This window comes from Symphalangus syndactylus, chromosome 13, assembly GCF_028878055.3.
Source record: "Symphalangus syndactylus isolate Jambi chromosome 13, NHGRI_mSymSyn1-v2.1_pri, whole genome shotgun sequence".
Lineage (NCBI taxonomy): Eukaryota > Metazoa > Chordata > Mammalia > Primates > Hylobatidae > Symphalangus > Symphalangus syndactylus.
In genome coordinates, this window is record NC_072435.2 from 57,853,967 (window position 1) to 57,876,561 (window position 22,595).

The 22,595-nt window shown below is 49.6% G+C and overlaps 2 protein-coding genes across 2 annotated transcripts; one reads left to right on the forward strand and one right to left on the reverse strand.

The window, feature by feature from the left end:
* Positions 1 to 1,293: 1,293 nt before the first annotated feature.
* LOC129459575 (cytochrome c oxidase subunit 8A, mitochondrial) lies at positions 1,294 to 1,770 on the reverse strand. Its single transcript, XM_055236453.2, has one exon. It carries the CDS (start codon positions 1,732 to 1,734, stop codon positions 1,525 to 1,527), a length of 210 nt encoding a protein of 69 aa, XP_055092428.1. The 5' UTR covers positions 1,735 to 1,770; the 3' UTR covers positions 1,294 to 1,524.
* Positions 1,771 to 1,817: 47 nt separating this feature from the next.
* Positions 1,818 to 2,248, forward strand: LOC129459574 (large ribosomal subunit protein eL34-like). Its single transcript, XM_055236452.2, has one exon. The coding sequence runs from the start codon at positions 1,859 to 1,861 to the stop codon at positions 2,210 to 2,212; it is 354 nt and encodes a 117-aa protein (XP_055092427.1). The 5' UTR covers positions 1,818 to 1,858; the 3' UTR covers positions 2,213 to 2,248.
* Positions 2,249 to 22,595: the final 20,347 nt, after the last annotated feature.

The following is a 22,595-nucleotide window of genomic DNA, read 5'->3' on the forward strand; positions in this document are numbered from 1 at the left end:
TTCATCTCTCTTGTTGCATTTGGCTGCAGACTGTTCATTTTCATTGCAGTATAATATTCCATTGTGTTAATAGACCACAGTTGCTTCTTTCTACTGTTGATGCCGCATTTGGGTGGTTTCTAGCTTCTGGCTATTAAAATAATGCTGGTACTGTTTTTTCCTTTGGGAGAGAAGCCAGAACTAGAATGGATGAGAGGAATGCTGACCTAGCCCTCTTGAGGACTTGGAGCATGGTGAACCATATGGTAGTGCCCTGCTTGTCAGTAACCATAAAGTAGCAGAAAACCCTGATGTACGGTAGACATAGATGTAGATAATGGTATATATTAGAGCAGATCCAGAGTTAATCCTCCGTGTGCCTAGCCTCTGTCCCCTAAGGACACTGCTCCCCCATTGCCCTTACTGGCGGCAGTGGAATATTTCTTGCCCTACAAAACTGTGTTCAGGATGTGGATGCGGTCTCCTTGCTTCCCTGCTGAGAAAAACTCCCACCCCAGTGAGGTTCATGTGATCCTCTCACTCTCCTGGTGATGACCATTTAATGACCTGATCTCTGCCCATCATATCGTGAGAAGTCTGATACCCGTCTTCCTCTTCCTCTCCTCTTCTGTTCTATTCAAAGTGACTTCAGCTGTTGTGTGATCTACCCATCTGTATTGGGGGTCCCCAGGGTAATCGCATGCATGGCTATGATATATTACAGTGACAGGATACAAAGCAAAATTCACAAAGGGAAAAGATGCGTGGGCAATGTTGAGGAAACCAGGCTCAAACTTACAATGGGGACTCAGAAAGCGGAGCCTCACAGGATGTGCTTAACTTCTTCTCCAGCAGGGAGTTGCAACAACATGCGTGGGATATTGTCTACCAGGGAAGCTTCAGACTTAGTTGCCCAGGGTTTTTACTGGGGGCTGATTATGCAGACACCCTCTGCGTGGCACATGCCAAAATTCCAGGCTCCCAGAAGTAAAGCACAAGTAAACCACACTGTTTACAACAGTCTGGTACAGTCTGGATACAGTGCACCACTCTTACCAGTTCTGGGAATGGTGGGAACCCTCCTGAAATCCAGATGTCAGGCAAGAGCCAAACTTATAAGCAGACCTTGTAAATGACAGCGGTCAAACCTGCTTCGTCAACTCCTCTGCACACTTGCCCACACCCTGGCTTCCATCCTTGCCCTGTGAGCTTTTCCTGTTGTCACCTCCTACCCAAAGCTGTGGACACACCTGAACCTTGTCCATCAACCTCAACTGCAACACCTCCAAATCAGAGACTTAAGATACCCCACCCTTTTTTTTTTAAAGTTTAAATAGATTTTATTGTTACAAGGGGGACCCCACCGAGCAGAGTCAGTGACCCCCCAGGAGGTCACCATGGAGACATCAAGAGGTCATGATTGCAGAAGAGGTGACTGGAATTGAACGACATGATCCAGGGGAGGCCGGCCAGAAAGCAGTAACATGACCAGGATGGGCCGGTGGGGCTGGTCAGGTCACAGTGTAAGGGGCATAACAGACCCCTTCACTCCGGCCTCCTGTAGGTCTCCAGGTGTGACAGGATCCAGCCCGCTGGCAGGAGGAAGGTCACAAAGCAGGAGGTAAGCCCAACGGCCAATTCCATGATCCCAAGCTTCTCCTCCGGCGGCAACGAATGGATCTTGGCGCGCGGCACTGGGAGCCGCCGGGCTGAGCCTGTCAAGCCCCGCAGCAGCAGCGGCGTCAGGACGGACATGATGGCACGGAGTACACCGATACCCCACCCTTTGACCTTCCAGCTGTCTTGCTCAAGAAACAGCTAAGAAAAATAAAAAATAAAAAAATTGCTCTTCCGGGGACGTTGTCTGCAGGCACTCAGAATGGTCCAGCATTTGACATACCGACGTAGGCTTTCCTACAATACAGCCTCTAACAAAACTAGGCTGTCCGGAACCCCTGGTAATAGAATTGTTTACCTTTACACCAAGAAGGTTGGGAAAGCACCAAAATCTGCATGTGGTGTGTGCCCAGGCAGACTTCGAGGGGTTCGTGCTGTAAGACCTAAAGTTCTTATGAGATTGTCCAAAACAAAGAAACATGTCAGCAGGGCCTATGGTGGTTCCATGTGTACTAAATGTGTTCGTGACAGGATCAAGCGTGCTTTCCTTATCGAGGAGCACAAAATCGTTGTGAAAGTGTTGAAGGCACAAGCACAGAGTCAGAAAGCTAAATAAAAAAAATGAAACTTTTTTGAGTAATAAAAATGAAAAGACTTGCTGTAAAAAAAAAAAAAAAATTCAGGCCAGGTGCGGTGGCTAATGCCCATCCTCTCAGCACTGGGAGGCCAAGGCGGGCAGATCACAAGGTCAGGAGAACAAGACCATCCTGGCCAACATGGCGAAACCCCTGTCTCTACTAAAAATAACAAAAATTAGCTGGGCATGGTGGTGCGTGCCTGTAATCCCAGCTACTTGGGAGGCTGAGGCAGGAGAATCGCTTGAACCCTGGAGGCAGATGTTGCAGTGAGCTGAGATCACGCCACTGCACTCCAGCCTGGCAACAGAGTGAGACTCTCTCTCAAAAAAAAAAAAAAAATTCAAAAGCAGTGACCTAACCCATTCCCTTCCTTAGTAACTGTTTTTAGCCTGGTGCAGAACTCCAGGTCCAGAATCTTTATACTTTCTCCAGCTTCATTAGTTCCCTCTTGCTTTCCCCGCCGCCATCTCCAACCAGTCTAAACTCCATGACTCACTCTTCATTTATCTTGCAAACACCCTAAACTCCTTTGCTTCTCTTTTGAGAAGCTCCTGCCTAGAGAAACTTCAACCCTTAAAAGCATCCATTCATCCACATTGTCAATGTCTTCACCCAGGGGGTTGAGTCCTGAGGACAAGAATCACAGTTGAGCAAATTAATGCCACTGTAATGCCGATTACTACCCTCAACCTTGGCCCTCAACTTTGCCATCAAAACCAGGTATATTTCTGTAATCACTGTGCCCCTAACTTTGCATCAAAACCATTATATTTCTGTAATCATCTCTCTGCAGTCAGCAAGTGGTCTTGCCATCTATTTCAAAGACAGCTGGTGGCTGTTGAATGAAAACAGTTTCAGACGCTTACCACACTCTAAACCAGCCTCATCTGCATCCCAGGCCCTATTAAAAGGAGGAAGGGGCTGGGTGCAGTGGCCCATGCCTGTAATCCCAACACTTCAGGAGGCTGAGGTGGTAGGATTGGATTGCTTGAGGCCAGGAGTTGGAGACCAGCCTGGGCAACATAGCGAGAGTCTCATCTCTACAAAAAATTTAAAAATTAACTGGGCTTGGTGGCGCATACCTGTAGTCCCAGCTTCTTGGGAGGTTGAGGTCAGAGGATCACTTGAACCCCAGAGGCTGAGGCTGCAGTGAGCTAGCTATGATTGCTGGGGCAGGTAAATCGCTTGAGCCCAGGAGTTTGAGATCAGTCGGGGCAACACAGTGAGACCCCGTCTCTAACCAAAAAAGATAAAGGAGATTATCCTGGGGATTCTATACCTCCCACTCCTGTTTAACTGTCAGGATTCCTGAAGTGAAGGGAGACTTCACTGCTCAAGGCACTTGGCCTATTCTTCTAAAACAGTTCTTGGTAAGATCACCAACAATCTCCAGTGAGCGTTTTGTTTTGAGACAGGGTCTCACTCTGTCACTCAGGCTGGAATGCACTGGTGCGAACACAGCTCACTTCAGCCTCCTGGGCTCAGGCGATCCTCTCACCTCAGCCTCCAGAGTAGCTGGGACTACAGGTGTGCCACCATGACTGGCTAATTTTTAAATTTTTTGTAGAGACATGGTTTTGCCATGTTGCCCAGGCTAGTCTCGAACTCCTGGGCTCAAGTGATCTGCCTGCCTCAGCCTCCCAAAGTGCTGAAATTAGCACCCAGCTGTATGTATTTTCTTGGTTTTGTTTTTGTTTGTTTACAATTTTTTCCCCTGGAGTTTCTGATTGGCTCTCGGATGTTCTCTGTTACTTAGAATCTATTCCACTCCCCTTGTACTCACCAACTTTCTAGTTTAATTCCGACCATTTCTTCTTTGGACTGTTCTTTTCTGTACAGCTTTTGGGTTTTCCTGGAGTTTCTGAATGTTCATTCTTGCTGGTATTTGTTGCCTTTATCATATTCTCAAGTTTTTCCAACTCCTCAACCATACTATGATTTAGTCTACAAAATCTCCTTTTTTTCGTAGAGACTGTTCTTCCATAACCTTCCACCATTCTGCTAAGATCCAAACAGGCTGGGTGTGGTGGATCATACCAATAATCCCAGTATATTGGGGCGCTGAGGCAGGCAGATCGCTTGAGCCCAGGAGTTTGAGACCAGCCTGGGAAACATAGTGAGATCCTTGTGTCTAATAAAAAAGAAAAAAAAATTGAAAAAGATAAATAAAAAATAAAACACAAATATATTGCTTCCAGGTGTCAACAAAGTCATGATCCTGAGATTTTGCCGTCACTGCTCTCCTGGGCTAGAATTAGGGTTGCTGGCACCATGTTTTCCATTCCTTTGTTTACTAGAATTTCTCCTTAAGGAGCTTTCTAGACAGGAAGGTCTCTGTCACATCTTCTTCCTCGTTTCTTTTTTTTTTTTTTTTTTTTTTTTTTTTTTTGAGGCAGAGTCTTGCTCTGTCGCCCAGGCTGGAGTGCAGTGGTGCCATCTTGGCTCACTGCAGCCTCTGCCTGCCGGCTTCAAGTGATTCTCCTGCCTCAGCCGCCTGAGTAGCTAGGATTACAGGCACCCACCACCACACCTGGCTGATTTTTGTATTTTTAGTAGAGACAGGGTTTCACCATGTTGGCCAGGCTGGTCTCGAACTCCTGGCCTCAGGTGATCTGCCTGCCTTGGCCTCACAAAGTGCTGGGATTACAGGCATCAGCCTCTGTTCCCAGCCCCAGCCTTCTTTGCTTATTTAACAACAAAACATCGAAGCAATTCTTACCTTAGTTGCTGACCCTTGATCTAGCATGCAGTGATGCTAACTCTAATGCCAATTTGATTTTTTCTTTTCATTGTAGATTACCTGTTTTTTCCTCTGTGGAAACAGCGTATTATCCTTTCTGTTAAGAAATGTTATGACTTCTCAGAGTGTGAGTCTTTTTGTTTCACTCCAGGATTATGCTGGGCAGTTGGTAGGCCCTTTTGATTTAATGGTTTGTGTCTCCCCTTTAGCTTGGGTAATTTTTTTCATACCAACCTCCCTGTACTTTCACTAGAAGTCTCTTTTACTCAGATATAAGAGCTGCCCATTCGGCCAGGCATGGTGGCTCACACCTGTAATCCCAGCACTTTGGGAGGCTGAGGCAGGCGGATCACTCGAGGCCAGGAATTTGAGACCAGCCAGGCCAACATGGTGAAACCCCATCTCTACTAAACTACAAAAATTACTTGGGCATGGTGGCACGTGCCTGTAGTCCCAGCTACTCGGGAGGCTGAGGCAGGAGAATCATTTGAACCTGGGAGGTGGAGGTTGCAGTGAGCCGAGATCACGCCACTGCACTCCAGCCTGAGCGACAGAGCGAGGCTCCGTCTCAAAAAAGTAAATAAATAAATAAATCCCGTATCTCTTAGTTTTTTCTATTTTCTTTCCTTTGCTATTGTTTATCTTAGTCTCTTTTCTGTAGTAGGCTTTATTAAAATATCAGCGGATTCTTGGCTGTCTGTCATTAGAAGGAGGCAAACGGGTGCCCTGGAGCTCTCTGTGTGACCAGGATTTGTTAACCAGCAGTGTTTGCTTTAAGGTAGTGATATTTATTCTTGAGATTTCTGAATTCCAGAGGGCTTTGTTGTAGGATGCCAATCTCTCCAGATCCCACAGATGTCTACAGAGAACAATCTTCCTTTTTTTTTTCTTTTAATCCTGATATTTATTTATTTATTTTTTAGACTGAGTCTCGCTCTATCATCCAGGCTGGAGTACAGTGGTGCGATCTCAGCTCACTGCAACCTCTGCCTCTGGGTTCAAGCAATTCTCCTGCCTCAGCCTCCTGAGTAGCTGGAGATTACAGGCATAGGCCACCACACCCAGTTAATTTATCCATTTATAGTAGAGACAGGGTTTCACCATGTTGGCCAGGATGGTCTCAAACTCCTGACCTCAAGTGATCCACCTGCCTGAGCCTCCCAAAGTGTTGGGATTACAGGCATAAGCCACCACGCCTGGCCTATTTTTATTTTTTGAGAGAGAGGGTCTGGCTGTGTTGCCCAGGCTGGAGTGCAGTGACATGATCTTGGCTCGCTGCAACCTCCTCCTCCTGGGCTCAAGCCATCCTCCCACCTCAGCCTCCCAAGTAGCTGGGATTACAGGCATACAACACCACGCCCAACTGGTTATTAAATTTTTTTTGTAGAGATGGGGTGTCACTGTGTTGCCTAGGCTGGTCTCATTCTGGTCTCAAGTGATCCACCCACCTCAGCCTCCCACAGTGCTGGAATTACAGGTGTGAGCCACTACGCCTGGCCCTGTGAGGTATTTTTCAGCAACTTTCTAGACTGACAAGAGCAGCTGGAAGCATGGCAACCCCGGGCAGAGCATAGGGTGCTGCTGCCTGGACTGTGCTCAAGGGGCACTAGTGTGCGGGAGGAGCCACCTGCCTGGGCCTCTGGAAGGCTTCTGCCTCTGAGCCAGCAGGTACAACACAGAACAAGAGTGAGAAGGGGACTTGAAAACAGGAAATCTAATTGAAGGTCTGCACAGGTAGTGAACAAACCTGTTTCTCACTGCTGCAGTCGGCATGGCTTATAATTAAGCAGCATACTGTTACAAAAAAACAAACAAATAAAAGGAAGAGTCTTGGCTGGGTGCAGGTGGTTTATGCCTGTAATCCTAGCACTTTGGGAGGTTGAGGCGGGGGATCACTTGAGGCCAAAGAGTTTGGGACCAGCCTGGGCAACACAGGGAGACTCCACCTCTACAAAAAAAAAAACTAAAAAATTAGCCAACCATGGTGGCATACGCCTGTGGTCCCAGCTACCCAGGAGGCTGAGGAAGGAGGATTGCTTGCGCACAGGGTTGAGGCTGCAGTGAGCTGTGATCATACCATTGCACTATAGGCTGGGCAACACAGTGAGACCCTGTCTCAAAAAAATAAGTAAAATTTTAAAAAATATAAAAATTAAGCCAGGCGCGGTGGCTCATGCTTGTAATCCCAGCACTTCGGGAGGCCGAGGCGGGTGGATCACGAGGTCAGGAGATCGAGACCATGGTGAAACCCCGTCTCTACTAAAAATACAAAAAAAAAATTAGCTGGGCGTGGTGGCGGGCGCCTGTAGTCCCAGCTACTCGGAGAGGCTGAGGCAGGAGAATGGCGTGAACCTGGGAGGCGGAGCTTGCAGTGAGCCGAGACTGCGCCACTGCACTCCAGCCTGGGCGACAGAGCGAGACTCCGTCTCAAAAAAAAAATAATAAATAAATAAATAAAAATAAAAATTAGCCGGGCATAGCGGCTACTCAGGAGGCTGAGGCAGGAGGATCCCTTGAGCCCAGGAGGTTAAGGCTGCAGTGAGCCATGACTGTGTCGCTGCAGTGAGCCATGACTGTGTCACTGCACTCCAGCCTGGGCAACAGAGCCAGACTCTGTCTCAAAAAATATATAAAAATAGGCCGGGCGCGATGGCTCACGCTTGTAATCCCAGCACTTTGGGGGGCCGAGGCGGGCAGATCACGAGGTCAGGAGATCAAGACCACGATGAAACCCCGTCTCTACGAAAAATACAAAAAATTAGCCGGGCGTGGTGGCGGGCGCCTGTAGTCCCAGCTACTCGGAGAGGCTGAGGCAGGGGAATGGCGTGAACCCGGGAGGCAGAGCTTGCAGTGAGCCGAGATTGCGCCACTGCACTCCAGCCTGGGCGACAGAGCGAGACTCCGTCTCAAAATAAATAAATAAATAAATAAATAATAATAAAGAAATATATATATATAAATAAAAAATTATTTTAGAAAGAAAAATACTTCACAGGCTTATTCCTGCCCAATTCTATTTATAACTTAATTTATTCATGTGTTGACATCTTAATGCACTCTTTTTAAATAAGAGCAACTTCATTAAGAAAGTAAAGGAATAAAAGAATGGCTACTCCATAGGCAGAGCAGCCTTTAAGGCAGTCTTTTTTTTTTTTTTTTTTGAGACGGAGTCTCACTCTGTCACCCGGGCTAGAGTGCAGTGGCACGATATCGGCTCACTGCATCCTCCGCCTCCCGAGTTTAAGCGATTCTCCTGCCTCAGCCTCCCAAGTAGCTGGGACTACAGGCGCCCACCACCATGCCCGGCTAATTTTTTGTATTTTTAGTAGAGATGGGGTTTTGCCATGTTGGCCAGGATGGTCTCGAACTCTCGAGCTCAGGCAATCCACCCGCCTCGGCCTCCCAAAGTGCTGGGATTACAGGTATGAGCCACCACGCCTGGCTAATTTTTTGTATTTTTTAGTAGAGACGGGGTTTTACCGTGTTAGCCAGGATGGTCTCCATCTCCTGACCTCGTGATCCGCCCGCCTCGGCCTCCCAAAGTGCTGGGATTACAGGCATGAGCCACTACACCCGGCCTTTTTTTTTTTTTTTTGAGACGAAGTTTCCCTCTTGTCGCCCAGACTGGAGTGCAATGGCGCGATCTTGGCTCACTGCAACGTTCGCCTCCCAGATTCAAGTGATTCTCCTGCCTCAGCCTCCCAAGTAGCTGGGATTACAGGCATGTGCCACCATGCCCGGATTTTTTTTTTTTTTTTTTGTGACAGAGTTTCTCTCTTGTTGTCCAGTCTGGAGTACAATGGCTTGATCTCAGCTCACCGCAACCTCCACCTCCCGGGTTCAAGTGATTCTGCTGCCTCAGCCTCCCGAGTAGCTGGGATTACAGGCATGCGCCACCACACCTGGCTAATTTTGTATTTTTAGTAGAGACGGAGTTTCTCCATGTTGGTCAGGCTGGTCTTGAACTCCGGACCTCAGATGACCTGCCCACCTCGGTCTCCCAAAGTGCTGGGATTACAGGTGGGAGCCACTGTGCCCAGCTAGTGCAGTCTTAAAGGCAAAGAAAGTAAACATTTGTGCTTGGTTTCCCATCTAGAGTGAGCAAATCTCTCTGCCTCTACCCTAGTTCAAAGCCCCTTCACCTCTTGCGTGGACTATGTTAACCTCCTCATTGGTTATCCTCTCTTCATACTGCATTCTTCTGTGCCATATTCTGTACAGAGACCAGAATGCACTTTGGGGAACACGAATCTGATTGTCAAATTCTGTCACATGTCTTAGAGAAGGCATCTAATCTGGAAGCCTTAAGAGATGGTGGCCAGGCAGGGTGGCTCAAACCTATAATCCCAGCACTTTGGGAGGCCGAAGCCTGTGGATCACTTGAGGTCAGGAGTTCAAGACAGTCTGGCCAACATGGTGAAACCTGTCTCTACTAAAAATACAAAAATTAGTTGGGCATGATGGTGCTTGTCTGTAGTCCCAGCTACTCAGGAGGCTGAGGCAGGAGAATCACTTGAACCTGGGAGACGGAGGTGGCAGTGAGCCCAGATTGTGCCACTGCACTCCAGCCTGGGCGACAGAACGAGACTCTGTCTCAAAACAAAAAAGAAAAAAGAAGAGATGATGTCCTTCTGGAAGTTGTATTGCCGCACCTATGGTCTGATGGGAATGAGATCATGGTGTCAAGCAGACCCATGCTAAGGCAGCGCCCAGGAAGAGACTCCTCTCCCCACAGCCTCAGTACTGGTCTACGACTCTGAGTCATAGATCTAAAAATAAGTCACAGCGCTGTGAGCTAGCAGGACAGCTGCACACCTCTGGGTCTGTGGCGAGCCAGTGGTCCGCAGTGGGGACGCCCTACGTCCAGCACTGCTGCTGCTCCTTCGTCTAGAGGCCTTCCTTGACCGATAAAGCAAGCAATGCTGGGTAGCCCACACCCACTATAACTTTGGCCTGCAGGTGTCCCTGGATCAGATGCCTGTCTGAGTCTGGCTTCCAGACTGTCAATGGCTCGCTCTGCAGCTTTCACCAACCCAGGTCACGACTTGTGTTTACAACACCTCATTGGCCAGGCACAGTGGCTCACGCCTGTAATCCCAACACTTGGGAGGCCTAGGCGGGTGGGTCACTTGAGGTCAGGAGTTCAAGACCAGCCTGATCAACCTGGTGAAATCCTGTCTCTACGAAAAATACAAAAATTAGCCACGCGTGATCAGGTGGCACGCACCTGTAATCCCAGCTACTCGCGAGGCTGAGGCAGGAGAATCACTTGAATCCAGGAGGCGGAGGTTGCAGTGAGCCGAGATCGCACCACTACACTCCAGCCTGGGCGACAGAGCAAGACTCTGTCTCAAAAAACAAACAAACAAAACACCTCGTGTCTGGGCCAGCCTGCTTTCCTCCTCTTTTAGCTGGTACTTGGTTTAAATCTGGAAATTCTGGAGTCTTTGGAATTCCATTGACCTGAGATGGGTTACTGTAATGCTGTCTCTCTCTAGTACGGTTGGAAGGTAGCTGTTCTTACGAAAGGAAAGGAGGTGTTGGTGTCAGATGTGTTTATAGTTGCATTATCTCAACGTGAACTTCGCCTTGTTCTCACCTAACTTGAGAAAGCAAGGAAATTTGGAATTCAAATATTCTAATAATATTTGTTATTGAGGACATTCAAATAATATTACATTCAAATAATATTACATTCAAATATTAGTAATGTCTATTACAGCAAACTACCAGAAAAGGACAGCAAACTACAGATGAGCTGGCAACGATGAGCCCACAGGGACTGTTGGTGGGAAGGCTGACAATTCCTGGCACGAGCCCCAGGGTGCCTTCTAGAGCAGGCTAACATCTGCTCACATTTGATCCTGCCCCTGCTCTCCCATGCACAAACAGGGTGTGCAAACAGTCCGTTTAGCTTTTCAAAAATAAAGAGGAGGCCAGGCGCGATGGCTCATGCCTGTAATTCCAGCACTTTGGGAGGCCCAGGTGAGTGGATCACTTGAGCTCAGGAGTTCAAGACCAGACTGGCCAATGTGGTGAAAGCCCGTCTCTACTAAAAATACAAAAATTAGCTGGGTGTGGTGGCGTGTGCCTGTAATTAGCTGGGATTACAGGTGCGTGCCAGTACTGGGGAGGCTGAGGCAGGAAAATCACTTGAACCCAGGAGGCAGAGATTCCAGTGAGCCGAGATGGCGCCATTGCACTGCAGCCTGGGCAAGAAAGCAAGACTCTCTAAAAAAAAAATAAAGAGGAGCTGGCCAGGCGCTGTGGCTCATATCTGTAATCCCAGCACGTTGGGAGGCTGAGGTGGGTGGATCCCTTGAGATCAGGAGTTCGAGACTAGCCTGGCCAACATGGTTAAAACCCATCTCTAAAAATACAAAAATTAGCTGGGTGTGGTGGCGGGTGCCTGTAATCCCAGCTACTTGCAAGGCTGAGGCAGGAGAATCGCTTGAACCTGAAAGGCAGAGGTTGCAGTGAGATGAGATCACTGCTCTCCAGCCTTGGTGACAGAGCAAGTCTCCATCTCAAAAAATAAAAATAAGTAAATAAATAAATAAAATAAAAAACATCTCTGATTGGAACCATGTAGCAACTTCAGAGCTGGCTTGGAGGACTCTGGCACTGTGTGGAAGGAATGAAGACTCAACACGTTAGATCCTCCTTCCCACTGTGCCTGGAGGGAGCCGATAAGCTGCAGGCTGGCTGGCTGTGAACTCCTTCCAGGCATCAGGATCGCTGCCAAGGACAGCCATTCTGACAGCCACAGTGCCCTTTTTGTTAGGGCTAATAAATCCCCTCTTGTTTTAGTGACAAGGAGTTGGGGTTATTACATTTTGATAACCAAAAGGAAAGTCCACTCACATGGGAAAAGGGGACAAAGTTCTAGTTTCTTCAACCAGATGGACCCAAGAAGATTTCTCACGCCCCTTAGCCCTGACCCCTGATGGGTTTAAGAATCTGAGGGGATGCTCATAAGTTTCACTGTTCAGAACCCCTCCAAAACACGCTCAACCTAGGCCAGGCACAATGGCTCACGCCTGTAATCCCAGAACTTGCAGAGGCCGAGGCAGGCAGGTCACTCGAGGTCAGGAGTTCAAGGCTGGCCTGGCCAACATGGTGAAACCCCCATCTCTACTAAAAATACAAAAATTAGCCAGGCATGGTGGCATGTGCCTGTAGTCCCAGCTACTCAGGAGCCTGAGGGACGAGAATCGCTTGAACCTGGGAGACGGAGGTTGCAGTGAGCCGAGATCACGCCACTGCACTCCAGCCTGGGTGACAGAGTGAGACTTTGTCCCAAAAAAAAAAAAAAAAGTGTTCAACCTTTTTTTTTTTTTTTCTGAGGCAGAGTCTCGCTCTGTCGCCCAGGCTGGAGTACAGTGGCGTGATCTTGGCTCACTGCAACCTCCACCGCCCAGGCTTAAGCAATTCTCCTGCCTCAGTCTCCCAAGTAGCTAGGATAACAGGCGTGCACGACCACGCCTGGCTAATTTTTTTGTATTTTTAGTAGAGACAGAGTTTCACAATGTTGGCCAGGCTGATCTCGAACTCCTGACGTCAAGTGATTCGCCCGCCTCAGCCTCCCAAAGTGCTGGGATTATAGGTGTGAGCCACCATGCCTGGCTCGACCTCAAATTCTTTACGAGGCCACAGAATTGACTCTGCACACTATCCTCTAACAATTCCTGGGAGACACATCTTGTCAGACCAGAGCCTCAATGCGGGCCTTCTGAATGCAGGTGGGGCCTGTGGCCAGGTCCACGTATGGGGATCTGGGAAGGACGGGACCTTTGCTCTGTCAGCTGTGGAATGGACAAGACCTACCCTTGACTTGCAGTAAAGCATTTGAGCCCAGGAGGTCAAGGCTGCAGTGAGCCATGATTGCAGGACTGTACTCCAGCATGGGCGACACAGTGTGACTCCAAGGCCACAGTCCTATGGCTCCACCAACACTAGAACTGTGCCTAGGGTCCCTCCCCACACACCTGTCCTTTCTTTCCTGGTTATAAGAGCCCTTAGACTCCCTGGGAGTTTGTAGGACCTAGAAAATCTCCCTCCCGCTGGGCACGGTGGCTCACACCTGTAGCCCGGCACAAGGCGGGAGGATCGGTTCAGCCCAGGAGTTTGAGACCAGCCTGGGCAACATAGGGAGACCCTGTCTCTACAAAATAAAAATAAAAAAATAGCCGGGCATGGTGGTGCATGCCTGTAGTCCCAGCTATAGGAGGCTGAGGTGGGGGGATCACTTGAGCCAGGGAGGTTGAGGCTGCAGTGAACTGAGATCAGGCCACTTGCACTCCATCCTGGGCAACAGAGCAAGACCGTGATTCACAAAAAAAGAAAGAAAGAAGGAAAAAGAAAAAAAGAACCTCCCCACCGTGCAGACCGCAGATCTTCACAGCTGGTAACTGGTGGGTGTAGTCTCCAGGTGGCCCCTAGTCCCTTGAGTAGCTCACCCTCCACACACACACACACACACACACACACACACACACACATACACACACACATCTAGATACTGTTGCTTCACCAAGCCCTAGAGAGCCCTCAGGGAGCCCTGCAGCAGTTCCTCCTACCTGTACCTTAGGTTTCTCCGTCTCCACACCACCCCAGCAGCCTGTTACTCAGGACCTTGCAGACGGTAAAATCAACAACGTGGTACCAGACCTCTTGTCCTGGCTGCAGTGGAAGGGGCCTGGTCTCCTGGGGTCCAGTCTACCCATCAGAGATCTCCCAGGCTCCTGGCCAGCCCCAGATCACGAGGACAATGCAAGGTGACCATAGCTTACTGCAGCCTCAGCCTCCTGGGCTCAACGCACCCCACTGTATACGTGGTGTGAGATAAAAGCAGATTATTCTGCCTGGCAAGGGCCTCTTAGCCACAGCACAGCTGTTTCCAGCCAGTGGGGGCTGGGGCAGAGAGGGCACAACAAGGTCCTCACAGAGTTATGCACAGGGGAGAGAAGGAGAGGGGAACTTCCTCAGGGAAGCAGTCTGGAGACTGAGGGGGAGGGAGGGGTCCCCTTCCACACTTAACCCATGCTGTCCTCAGCCCTGTTCCTTCCTGGGCTATGCCACCTAAGCCACTGGCCTAGCCTCACCCCAGACTCTCCATACCCAGCAGATGCAGCCAGTTGCTTTGTGCCCAAAATGTCTAGCCAGCCCTCTTCAGACCTGTTCCCAAATCCTGCAGACTCTGGAATGCAGCTACCCTTCCTGGGGCTCACCACCCATCTCACAGCTTTCACATCCTGCCCAAGGGAGACCAGGAAGGTAAAATAGAAAAGTTACTCTTGGCCAGGTGAGGTGGCTCACATCTGTAATCTCGGCACTTTGGGAGGCTGAGGTGGGAGGATCACCCTGAGGCTAGGAGTTGAAGACCAACCTGGGCAACAAAGTGAGACTCCATCTCTATAAAAAGTTTCAAAAATTAGCTAGTCATGATGGCACCCATTTGTAGTCCCTGTTACTGGGGAGGCTGAGGCAGGAGGATTGCTTGAGCCCAGCAGTTCAAGGCTGCTGTGAGCTATGATTGTGCCACTGCCCTCCTACTGGACAACAGGGTGAGACCCTGTCGTTAAAAAAAAAAAAAAAAGTGATTGTCTGCAAACAACCCCATTGCCCCCTCCACCACCAAGAGCACTTGGCTGTGAAAACCCCTTTCCTGAAGGCTTTTCTTTAAGATATTCCCACTGAAACTAACATGTAAAGCCCAGCCTAGAAGCCCTGACTTTTATTTCCATAAAGAATGCACAAGCCAACAGTAATAACTTTGGCTACCTAAGAAAATCAGTTCTGGAATCCCCGAGGGGCCCTGTAAGTGGGATGTTCTGATTCTGCAGCTCTTCTGACAATAGGAATGTGAAGCCCTTAGAAAAGCCAGCCGGAGCAAATCTGCTTTTTTTCTCAGCAGGGAGAGGCAGCTCCTGCTGAGATCAGGGTGCATTTTCTTTCTTTTTCTTTTTTTTTTTTTTTTTTTTTTTGAGACAGAGTCTCACTCTTTCCCCCAGGCTGGAGTGCAATGGTGTGATCTTGACTCACTGCAACCTCCGCCTCCCCGGTTCAAGCGATTCTCCTGCTTCAGCTTCCCGTGTAGCTGGGATGACAGGCGCCTGCCACCACTCTCGGCTAATTTTTGTATTTTTAGTAGAGACGGGGTTTCACCATGTTGGCCAAGCTGGTCTCCAACTCCTGACCTCAGGCAATCCACCCGCCTCAGCTTCCCAAAGTGCTGGGATTACAGGCGTGAGCCACCGGGCCGGGCTTTCTTTTTTTTGTTTTGTTTTGTTTTTTTTGAGATGGAGTCTTCTGTCCCCCAGGCTGGAGTGCAATGGCGCGATCTCGGCTCATTGCAACCTCTGCCTCCCAGGTTCAACCTATTCTCCTGCCTTAGCCTCCCAAGTAGCTGCGATTACAGGCATGTGCCACCACGCCTGGCAAATTTTTGTATTTTTAGTAGAGATGGGGTTTCACCATTTTGGTCAGGCTGGTCTTGAACTCCTGACCTCAGGTGATCTGCCCGCCTCAGCCTCCTAAAGTGCTGGGATTACAGGCGTGAGCCACCAAGCCTGGCCCAGGGTGCATTTCTTTGGCATCTCTCACAAATGTGGGTCTCGTTCATTCCAGCTCTTGGGTCACGGAGGAGCTCCTGAAGCCTCCTTCCACTCATCTGTCACAGGCACAAACCTCAGAGATGCTCATGCTTTTCACAGGACCTGACTCTAACTCTGCCTCTATCCAGATACACAGGGGGCCAGCTGCATTCCGGAGTGACCCTTGTCTCCTGGTCTTGACCTTCTTGGCCTCCTAAACAGCAAATTACAGGTATAGGTCTGGTGGTCTCTAAGGCACCATCTCATGCCTGTGTGCATGCTGAGGGTCCAGTTCACAGACCTTTCTGCAGAGCTGGAAGGCCGTAGCTACCATGCCTGAAGAGGAGGGCCTGGCCTCCATCTTTAGACCTGTGGGCTCCACCCCTTTTCCTCTTCTCCCCTCCCCTCCCCTCCCCTCCTCTTCCCTTCCCTTCTCTTTTTTCTTTCCTTTTCCTTCTTTCCTTTTCTTTCTCTTTCTTTTTTTTCTTCTTTTTTTTTTTTTTGAGACAAGGTCTGACTCTATCGCCCAGGCTGGAGTGCACAGTGGTGCAGTCTCAGCTCACTGCAACCTCTCACTTCTGGGCTCAAGTGATCCTCCCACCTCAGCCTCCCAAGTAGCTGGGACTACAGGCACATGCCATCATGCCAGGCTAATTTTTGTATTTATTATTATTATTTTTTTTTGAGACAGAGTCTTGCTTTGTTGCCCAGGCTGGAGTGCAGTGGTGCGATCTTGGCTCACCGCAACCTCTGCCTCCCAGGTTCAAGCGATTCTCCTGCCTCAGCCTCCCAAGTAGCTGGGACTACAGGCATGAGCCACCATGCCCAGCTAATTTTTTTGTATTTTTAATAGAGACAGGGTTTCACCATGTTGGCCAGGCTGGTCTCGAACTCCTGACCTTGTGATCTGCCCCACCTCAGCCTCCCAAAGTGCTGGGATTACAGGCATGAGCTACCACACGCGGCCTAATTTTTGTATTTTTTGTAGAGGCAGGGTTTTACCATGTTGCCCAGGCTGGTCTTGAACTAGTGAGCTCGAACAATCCTCCCACCTCGGCCTCCCAAAGTGCTGGGATTATAGGCATGCGCCACTGCATCTGGCCTCCATTTTTTTTCTCAACACTTTGGTGCAAGGAACTTGGAAAAAAGAGGTGGCATGACATGACGAGTGCCTCAAACCTGTGTAGTGGGTACATTTTTTTCCCTCCTTCTCCATATGTATGTGTATTTGATGAATCAAAATAAATAATTTGAACCTGCAGGGCATGGGTATGATATCTGCAGATGGACTCACAAAACAGAAGGTGATATGTCCACAATACAAAATGCTCTCAGGTAAGCTTGAGAGGTTCAAGGCCGTCTGGTCCCCAGAGCACCACAAAGGCCACCAAAAGGGCCCCAAGATTGTCAATGTTCACACTGATCTCAGAACTGCATATATAGCTGAGTGGTTCTCCATGACTCCTGGCCCACGGAAAGGGCCAAAATGGTGTGAGCATAAGCGGTTTCTGGCACGTTACTCTGGGACCATGAGGTTTGGGGTAAAGTGAGCCACAGCTTTTACATGTTAGTTTCAGTGGGAATGTCTGAAAGAAGAGACTTAAGGAAAGGGGTTTTCACAGCCAAGTGCTCCTGGTGGTAGAGGGGGCAATGGGGTTGTTTGCAGAGAGTCACTTTTTTTTGAGACAGGATCTCACTCTGTTCCCCAGCAGGAGTGCAGTGGCACCATCATAGCTCACAGCAGCCTTGAACTGCCGGGCTCAAGTCATCCTCCTGCCTCAACCTCCCCAGTAACTGGGACTACAAGTGGGTGCCACCATGCCCAGCTAATTTTTGAAATTTTTTGTAGAGATGGAGTCTCACTTTGTTGCCCAGGTTGGTCTTCAACTCCTAGCCTCAGGTGATCCTCTCACCTCAGCCTCCCAAAGTGCTGGAATTACAAATGTGAGTCACCGCACCCCGCTGGGAGTAAATTTTAGCCTTCCTGGTCTCCCTTGGGCAGGATGTGAAAGCTGTGAGATAGGCTGTAAGCCCCAGGAAGGGTAGCTGCATTCCACAGTCCGCAGGATTTGGGAACAGGCCTGGAGATGGCTGGCCAGATACATGTGGGCAGGTGTGTCAGAGTCTGCCCCATGGGAAAAGGGCCAATTTAACATCTCATTTGTGGCTGTTGGCAGTGGCTCATGCCTGTAATCCCACCACTTTGAGAGACCGGGCCGGCAGACCACGTGAGCTCAGGAGTTCGAGACCAGCCTTGGCAACATGGTGAAATCCTGTCTCTACAAAAAATACAAAAACCAGCCTGGCATGGTGGTGCATGCCCATAGTCCTAGCTACTTTGGAGGCTGAGGTGAGAGGATGGCTTGAGCTCAGTGGGTGGAGGTTGCAGTGAGCCAAGATCACTCTACTGTACTCCAGCCTGGGTGACAGAGCCAGACCCTGTCTCAAACAAACCAACCAACCCATCTGGTGTTTACCAAGTGCATCCAGGTATGGTCACTGAAGGATTCTATGGCAAGGTCCAGTGGCCCCCGGGACCTGTAGCAAGAGCTAGGAGGACCTCTGAATAACAGATGGGCTTATCTGAGACTGTAGGAGCTACAACTGGCACACTCAAAAGCCTGCCGCTGGCCAGCACTTTGGGAGGCTGAGGTGGGAGGATCGCTCTTGAGCCCAGGGGTTCAAAACCAGCCTGGGCAACATGGTAAGAGCTCATCTCCACCAAACAAACAAATGACAAAACTTGCCACCATCATTCCTAGCTCCTTTTCCAGCCTACAAAAGCAAGAGGACACTAGCACCCAGGCACACTTCCTCCAAGCCAGCTGTCCTCTTCCCTGTTACATCTCCCCTCCTGCGGCTTGGGTCCTACAGCCCAGCCCATCATCTCAGGAACACTCTTGCTCTACTGTCTGTTACTCAACCTTCTGAAGAATCCTTGCTCCACCTTCTTCCCTTTTACCTAAAAGCTATTGGACAAGTCCCTTAGTAGAAAGGAGATGTCTACAGGCCAGCACGATGGCTCACGCCTGTAATCCCTACACTTTGGGAAGCCGAGAGGGGCAAATCACCTGAGGTCAGGAGTTCGAGACCAGCCTTGCCAACACGATGAAACCCCATCTCTACTAAAAATACAAAAATTAGCTGGGCGTGGTGGCGGGTGCCTGTAATCCCAGATACCCAGGGGCTGAGACAGGAGAATCGCTTGAACCTGGGAGGTGGAGGTTGCAATGGGCCGAGATTGTGCCACTGCACTCCAGCCTGGGTGACAGAGTGAGACTCCATCTCAAAAATTAATAAATAAATAAAATAAAGAAAGGAGATGTCTATAGTTGTCAACCTGCAGTGAATCGTCAGTACTACTGGGAAATTCTACCATGTTTCTTCTGTCCACTCACCTTTGTGCTTCCAGACCTTTCCCACTCCCCTCACTCTTTGCTGCAGTCTAAGGTAAACCTACTACGAAGCATTTTATTTATGGATTTATTTATTTTGAGACAGAGTCTCGCTCTGTCACCCAGGCTGGAGTGCAGTGGCGCAATCATGGCTCACTGCAACCTTGAACTCCCTGGGCTCAAGTGATCCTCCCACTCCAGCCTCCTAAGTAGCTGGGACTGCAGGTGCATGCCACTGTGCCTGGTTAATTTTTGTATTTTTTGTAGAGACAGAGTTTCACTATGTTGCCCAGGCTGATCTCAAACTCCTAGGCTCAAGCAATGAGCCCAACTTGGCCTTCCAAAGTGTTGGGATTACTGCTGTGAGCCACCAAGCCTGATCCCACCAAGCATTTTATATCCCCTCCTTCAAGCCTTTTCAGAACTTCACAAGAAGAACCAGATCATCTCTCTCCTATATCCTCAGCCACTTTCAATCAGATCCTCCTCTTTGACCTTAAAACATGTTTAAGTCTCTTCTACCTTAAAAAATCGACCACTAAGGCCAGGCGCAGTGGCTCACACCTGTAATCCCAGCACTTCGGGAGGCCGAGGTGGCGGATCACTTGAGGTCAGGAATTCAAGGCCAGCCTGGCCAACATGGTGAAACCCCGTCTCTACTAAAAATACACAAGTTAGCTGGGCATGGTGGTGCGTGCCTGCAATTCCAGCTACTTGGGAGGCTGAGACAGGAGAATTGCTTAAAACTGGGAGGCAGGCCGGGCACGGTGTCTCATGCCTGTAATCCCCGCACTTTGGGAGGCCGAGGCGGGTAGATCACGAGGTCGGGAGATCGAGACCATCCTGGCTAACATGGTGAAACCCAGTCTCTACTAAAAATACAAAAAAAAAATTAGCCGGGTGTGGTGGCAGGCGCCCATAGTCCCAGCTACTCGGGAGGCTGAGGCAGGAGAATGGTGTGAACCCGGGAGGCGGAGCTTGCAGTGAGCTGAGATCATGCCACTGGACTCCAGCCTGGGTGACAGAGTGAGACTCCGTCCAAAAAAAAAAAAAATCAACCACCAAGAAATGTATCCCCTCAATCTACACTGACATCTCCACCACTTACCTCTCTTCTAAGCTCCAGATCCTCATCCCCAAGTGCCTTATTGGTGCCTCCTCTTTGATGCCATGTTCACACTGGAACTCGGCCATTCTTCCCATCCGCCACCCTCCCAAATATGGTCCTCTTCCGGGGCTTCCCAAAACAGTGAGTGCCAGCACTACAATGGCTCATCCCAGAGACCCAGGAGACATTCATGATTCCCACCTCTCCCTCACCCTCCATATCCATTTCATCACTGATTTTACATCAATTTTATTCCAAAATCTTTCTCAAATTTGACTTTCTTTTTTTTCTTTCATCCCCATTGCCACTACCATAGTCCATGAATGGTTTTCAAAGGGAGGTTCACGTACCCCATAGTATGGGAAGGCAATCCATTGGGATACTGGGAGAAAATATTAGAACTTCTATATTTCTTTTTTTTTTTTTTTTTTTTTGAGATGGAATCTCGCTCTGTCACCCAGGCTGGAGTGCAGTGGCGCAATCTCAGCTCACTGCAAGCTCTGCCTCCCGGGTTCATGCCATTCTCCTGCCTCAGCCTCCCGAGTAGCTGGGACTACAGGTGCCCGCCACCATGCCTGGCTAATTTTTTGTATTTTTAGTAGAGACGGAGTTTCACCGTGTTAGCCAGGATGGTCTCGATCTCCTGACCTCGTGATCCACCCGCCTTGGCCTCCCAAAGTGCTAGGATTACAGGCTTGAGCCACCGCCCCCGGCCACGCCTGGCCAATTTTTTGTTGTATTTTTAGTAGAGACGGGGTTTCACCATGTTAGCCAGGATGGTCTCGATCTCTTGACCTCATGATCCGCCCACCTCAGCCTCCCAAAGTGCTGGGATTACAGGTGTGAGCCACCGCGCCCAGCCTCTTTTTTTTTTTTTTTTTTGAGATAGACTCTCGCTTCATCGCCAAGGCTGGAATACAGTGGCGCAATCTCAGCTCACTGCAACCTCTGCCTCCCAGGTTCAAGTTGTTCTCCTGCTTTGGCCTTCCAAGTAGCTGGGATTATAGGCCTCCACCTCTTGACCTCGGGTGATTCTCCTGCCTCAGCCTCCCATAGTGCTGGGATTACAAGCATGAGCCACCATGCCTGACCCCTGTCTCTATGTTTTTGACTACTCTACATACCTTATGTAAGTGGAATCATAGCATATTTGTCTTTGTGACTGTTTTCTTTTGGCATAATGTCTTCAAAGCTCATCTATTTGCATCGTAGCTGGGATTATAGGCATGCGCCACCATGCCTGGCTGATTTTGTATTTTCAGTAGAGATGGGGTTTCACCATGTTGGTCAGGCTGGTCTCGAACTCCTGACCTCCGGTGATCCACCCGCCTTGGCCTCCCAAAGTGCTGGGCTTACAGGCGTAAGCCACCGCGCCCGGCCTCCTTCAACGCTGAGCAATATTCTACTGTTATGTTTATACCACATTTTGTGAACCCATTCACCCGTGGATGGACATTGGGTTGCTTCCACTTTCTGACTAACATGAACATGGGTGTACACATTTACATCCACTCTTGCCTCCCCTCCCTAGTCCTTCCTTCTCCACACTGCAGCTAGAGTAACCCCTTTACACTCTCAAGTATGGACAAATCACCTCTTGCTTAAAACTCATTAGTTTTGCAACACTGTCAAGTAAGACCTAACTTCTCACCACTCTGGTTTATTATTAGAACACAAAACTGGGCCTGGCTTCGTGGCTCAGGCATGTAATCCCAGCACTTTGGGAGGCCGAGGCGGGCGGAACACCTGAGGTCAGGAGTTTGAGACCAGCCTGGCCAACATGGCAAAATCCCGTCTCTACTAATTACACAAAAATTAGCGGGGCTTGGTGGCGCACGCTTGTAATCGCAGCTATTCGGGAGGCTGAGGCAGGCGAATCACTTGAACCCGGGAGGTGGAGGTTGCAGCGAGCCAAGATCACGTCACTGCACTCCAGCCTGGGCGACAGAGCAAGACTCCGTCTCAAACAAACAAAACCCACAGAACTGGAAGACACTTGCTGTTTCTTCTGCTAATGTGTTCTCCTCCCTTCTCCACTTCTTCAGTTTTTTTTTTTTTCTCCCTTCTACCCCTTAGGACCTCAGCTCCTGCTCTTTCCCTGGGGGAATTCCGGCTCACTCTCCTCTACTAGGTCAGGGTACTCCCTCCCTCCCTCTTACTCTTTCCCCTCCTACCACTTGTCACCATTGGTACTGTATTATCACCCGGATTTGTGACAATGGTATTGTGTATTTACCACTAAGGAATAAACTTATGCGGGAGAGAGCACTACCCGTTCCTGCAGTGCCCGTCGGGGCCTGGCATCTAGGAAACACTCCATACGCCAGTAATCAATTTCAGTAATAAATCCAGGAGGACGCAGCCGACCCCCCCCGCCCGGGGGCTAAGCCATGGTGGGGGATCTGGGTGGACCTGCGCCTCTGGCCGCCAGTCCTCAACCTCCGACCAGGCCGTCCCGCTTGGGGGCCCAGGGTCCCAGGAGAGGAGGCTCCGGGGCGCCCCCTCCCCGCTAATGCGAGTGGA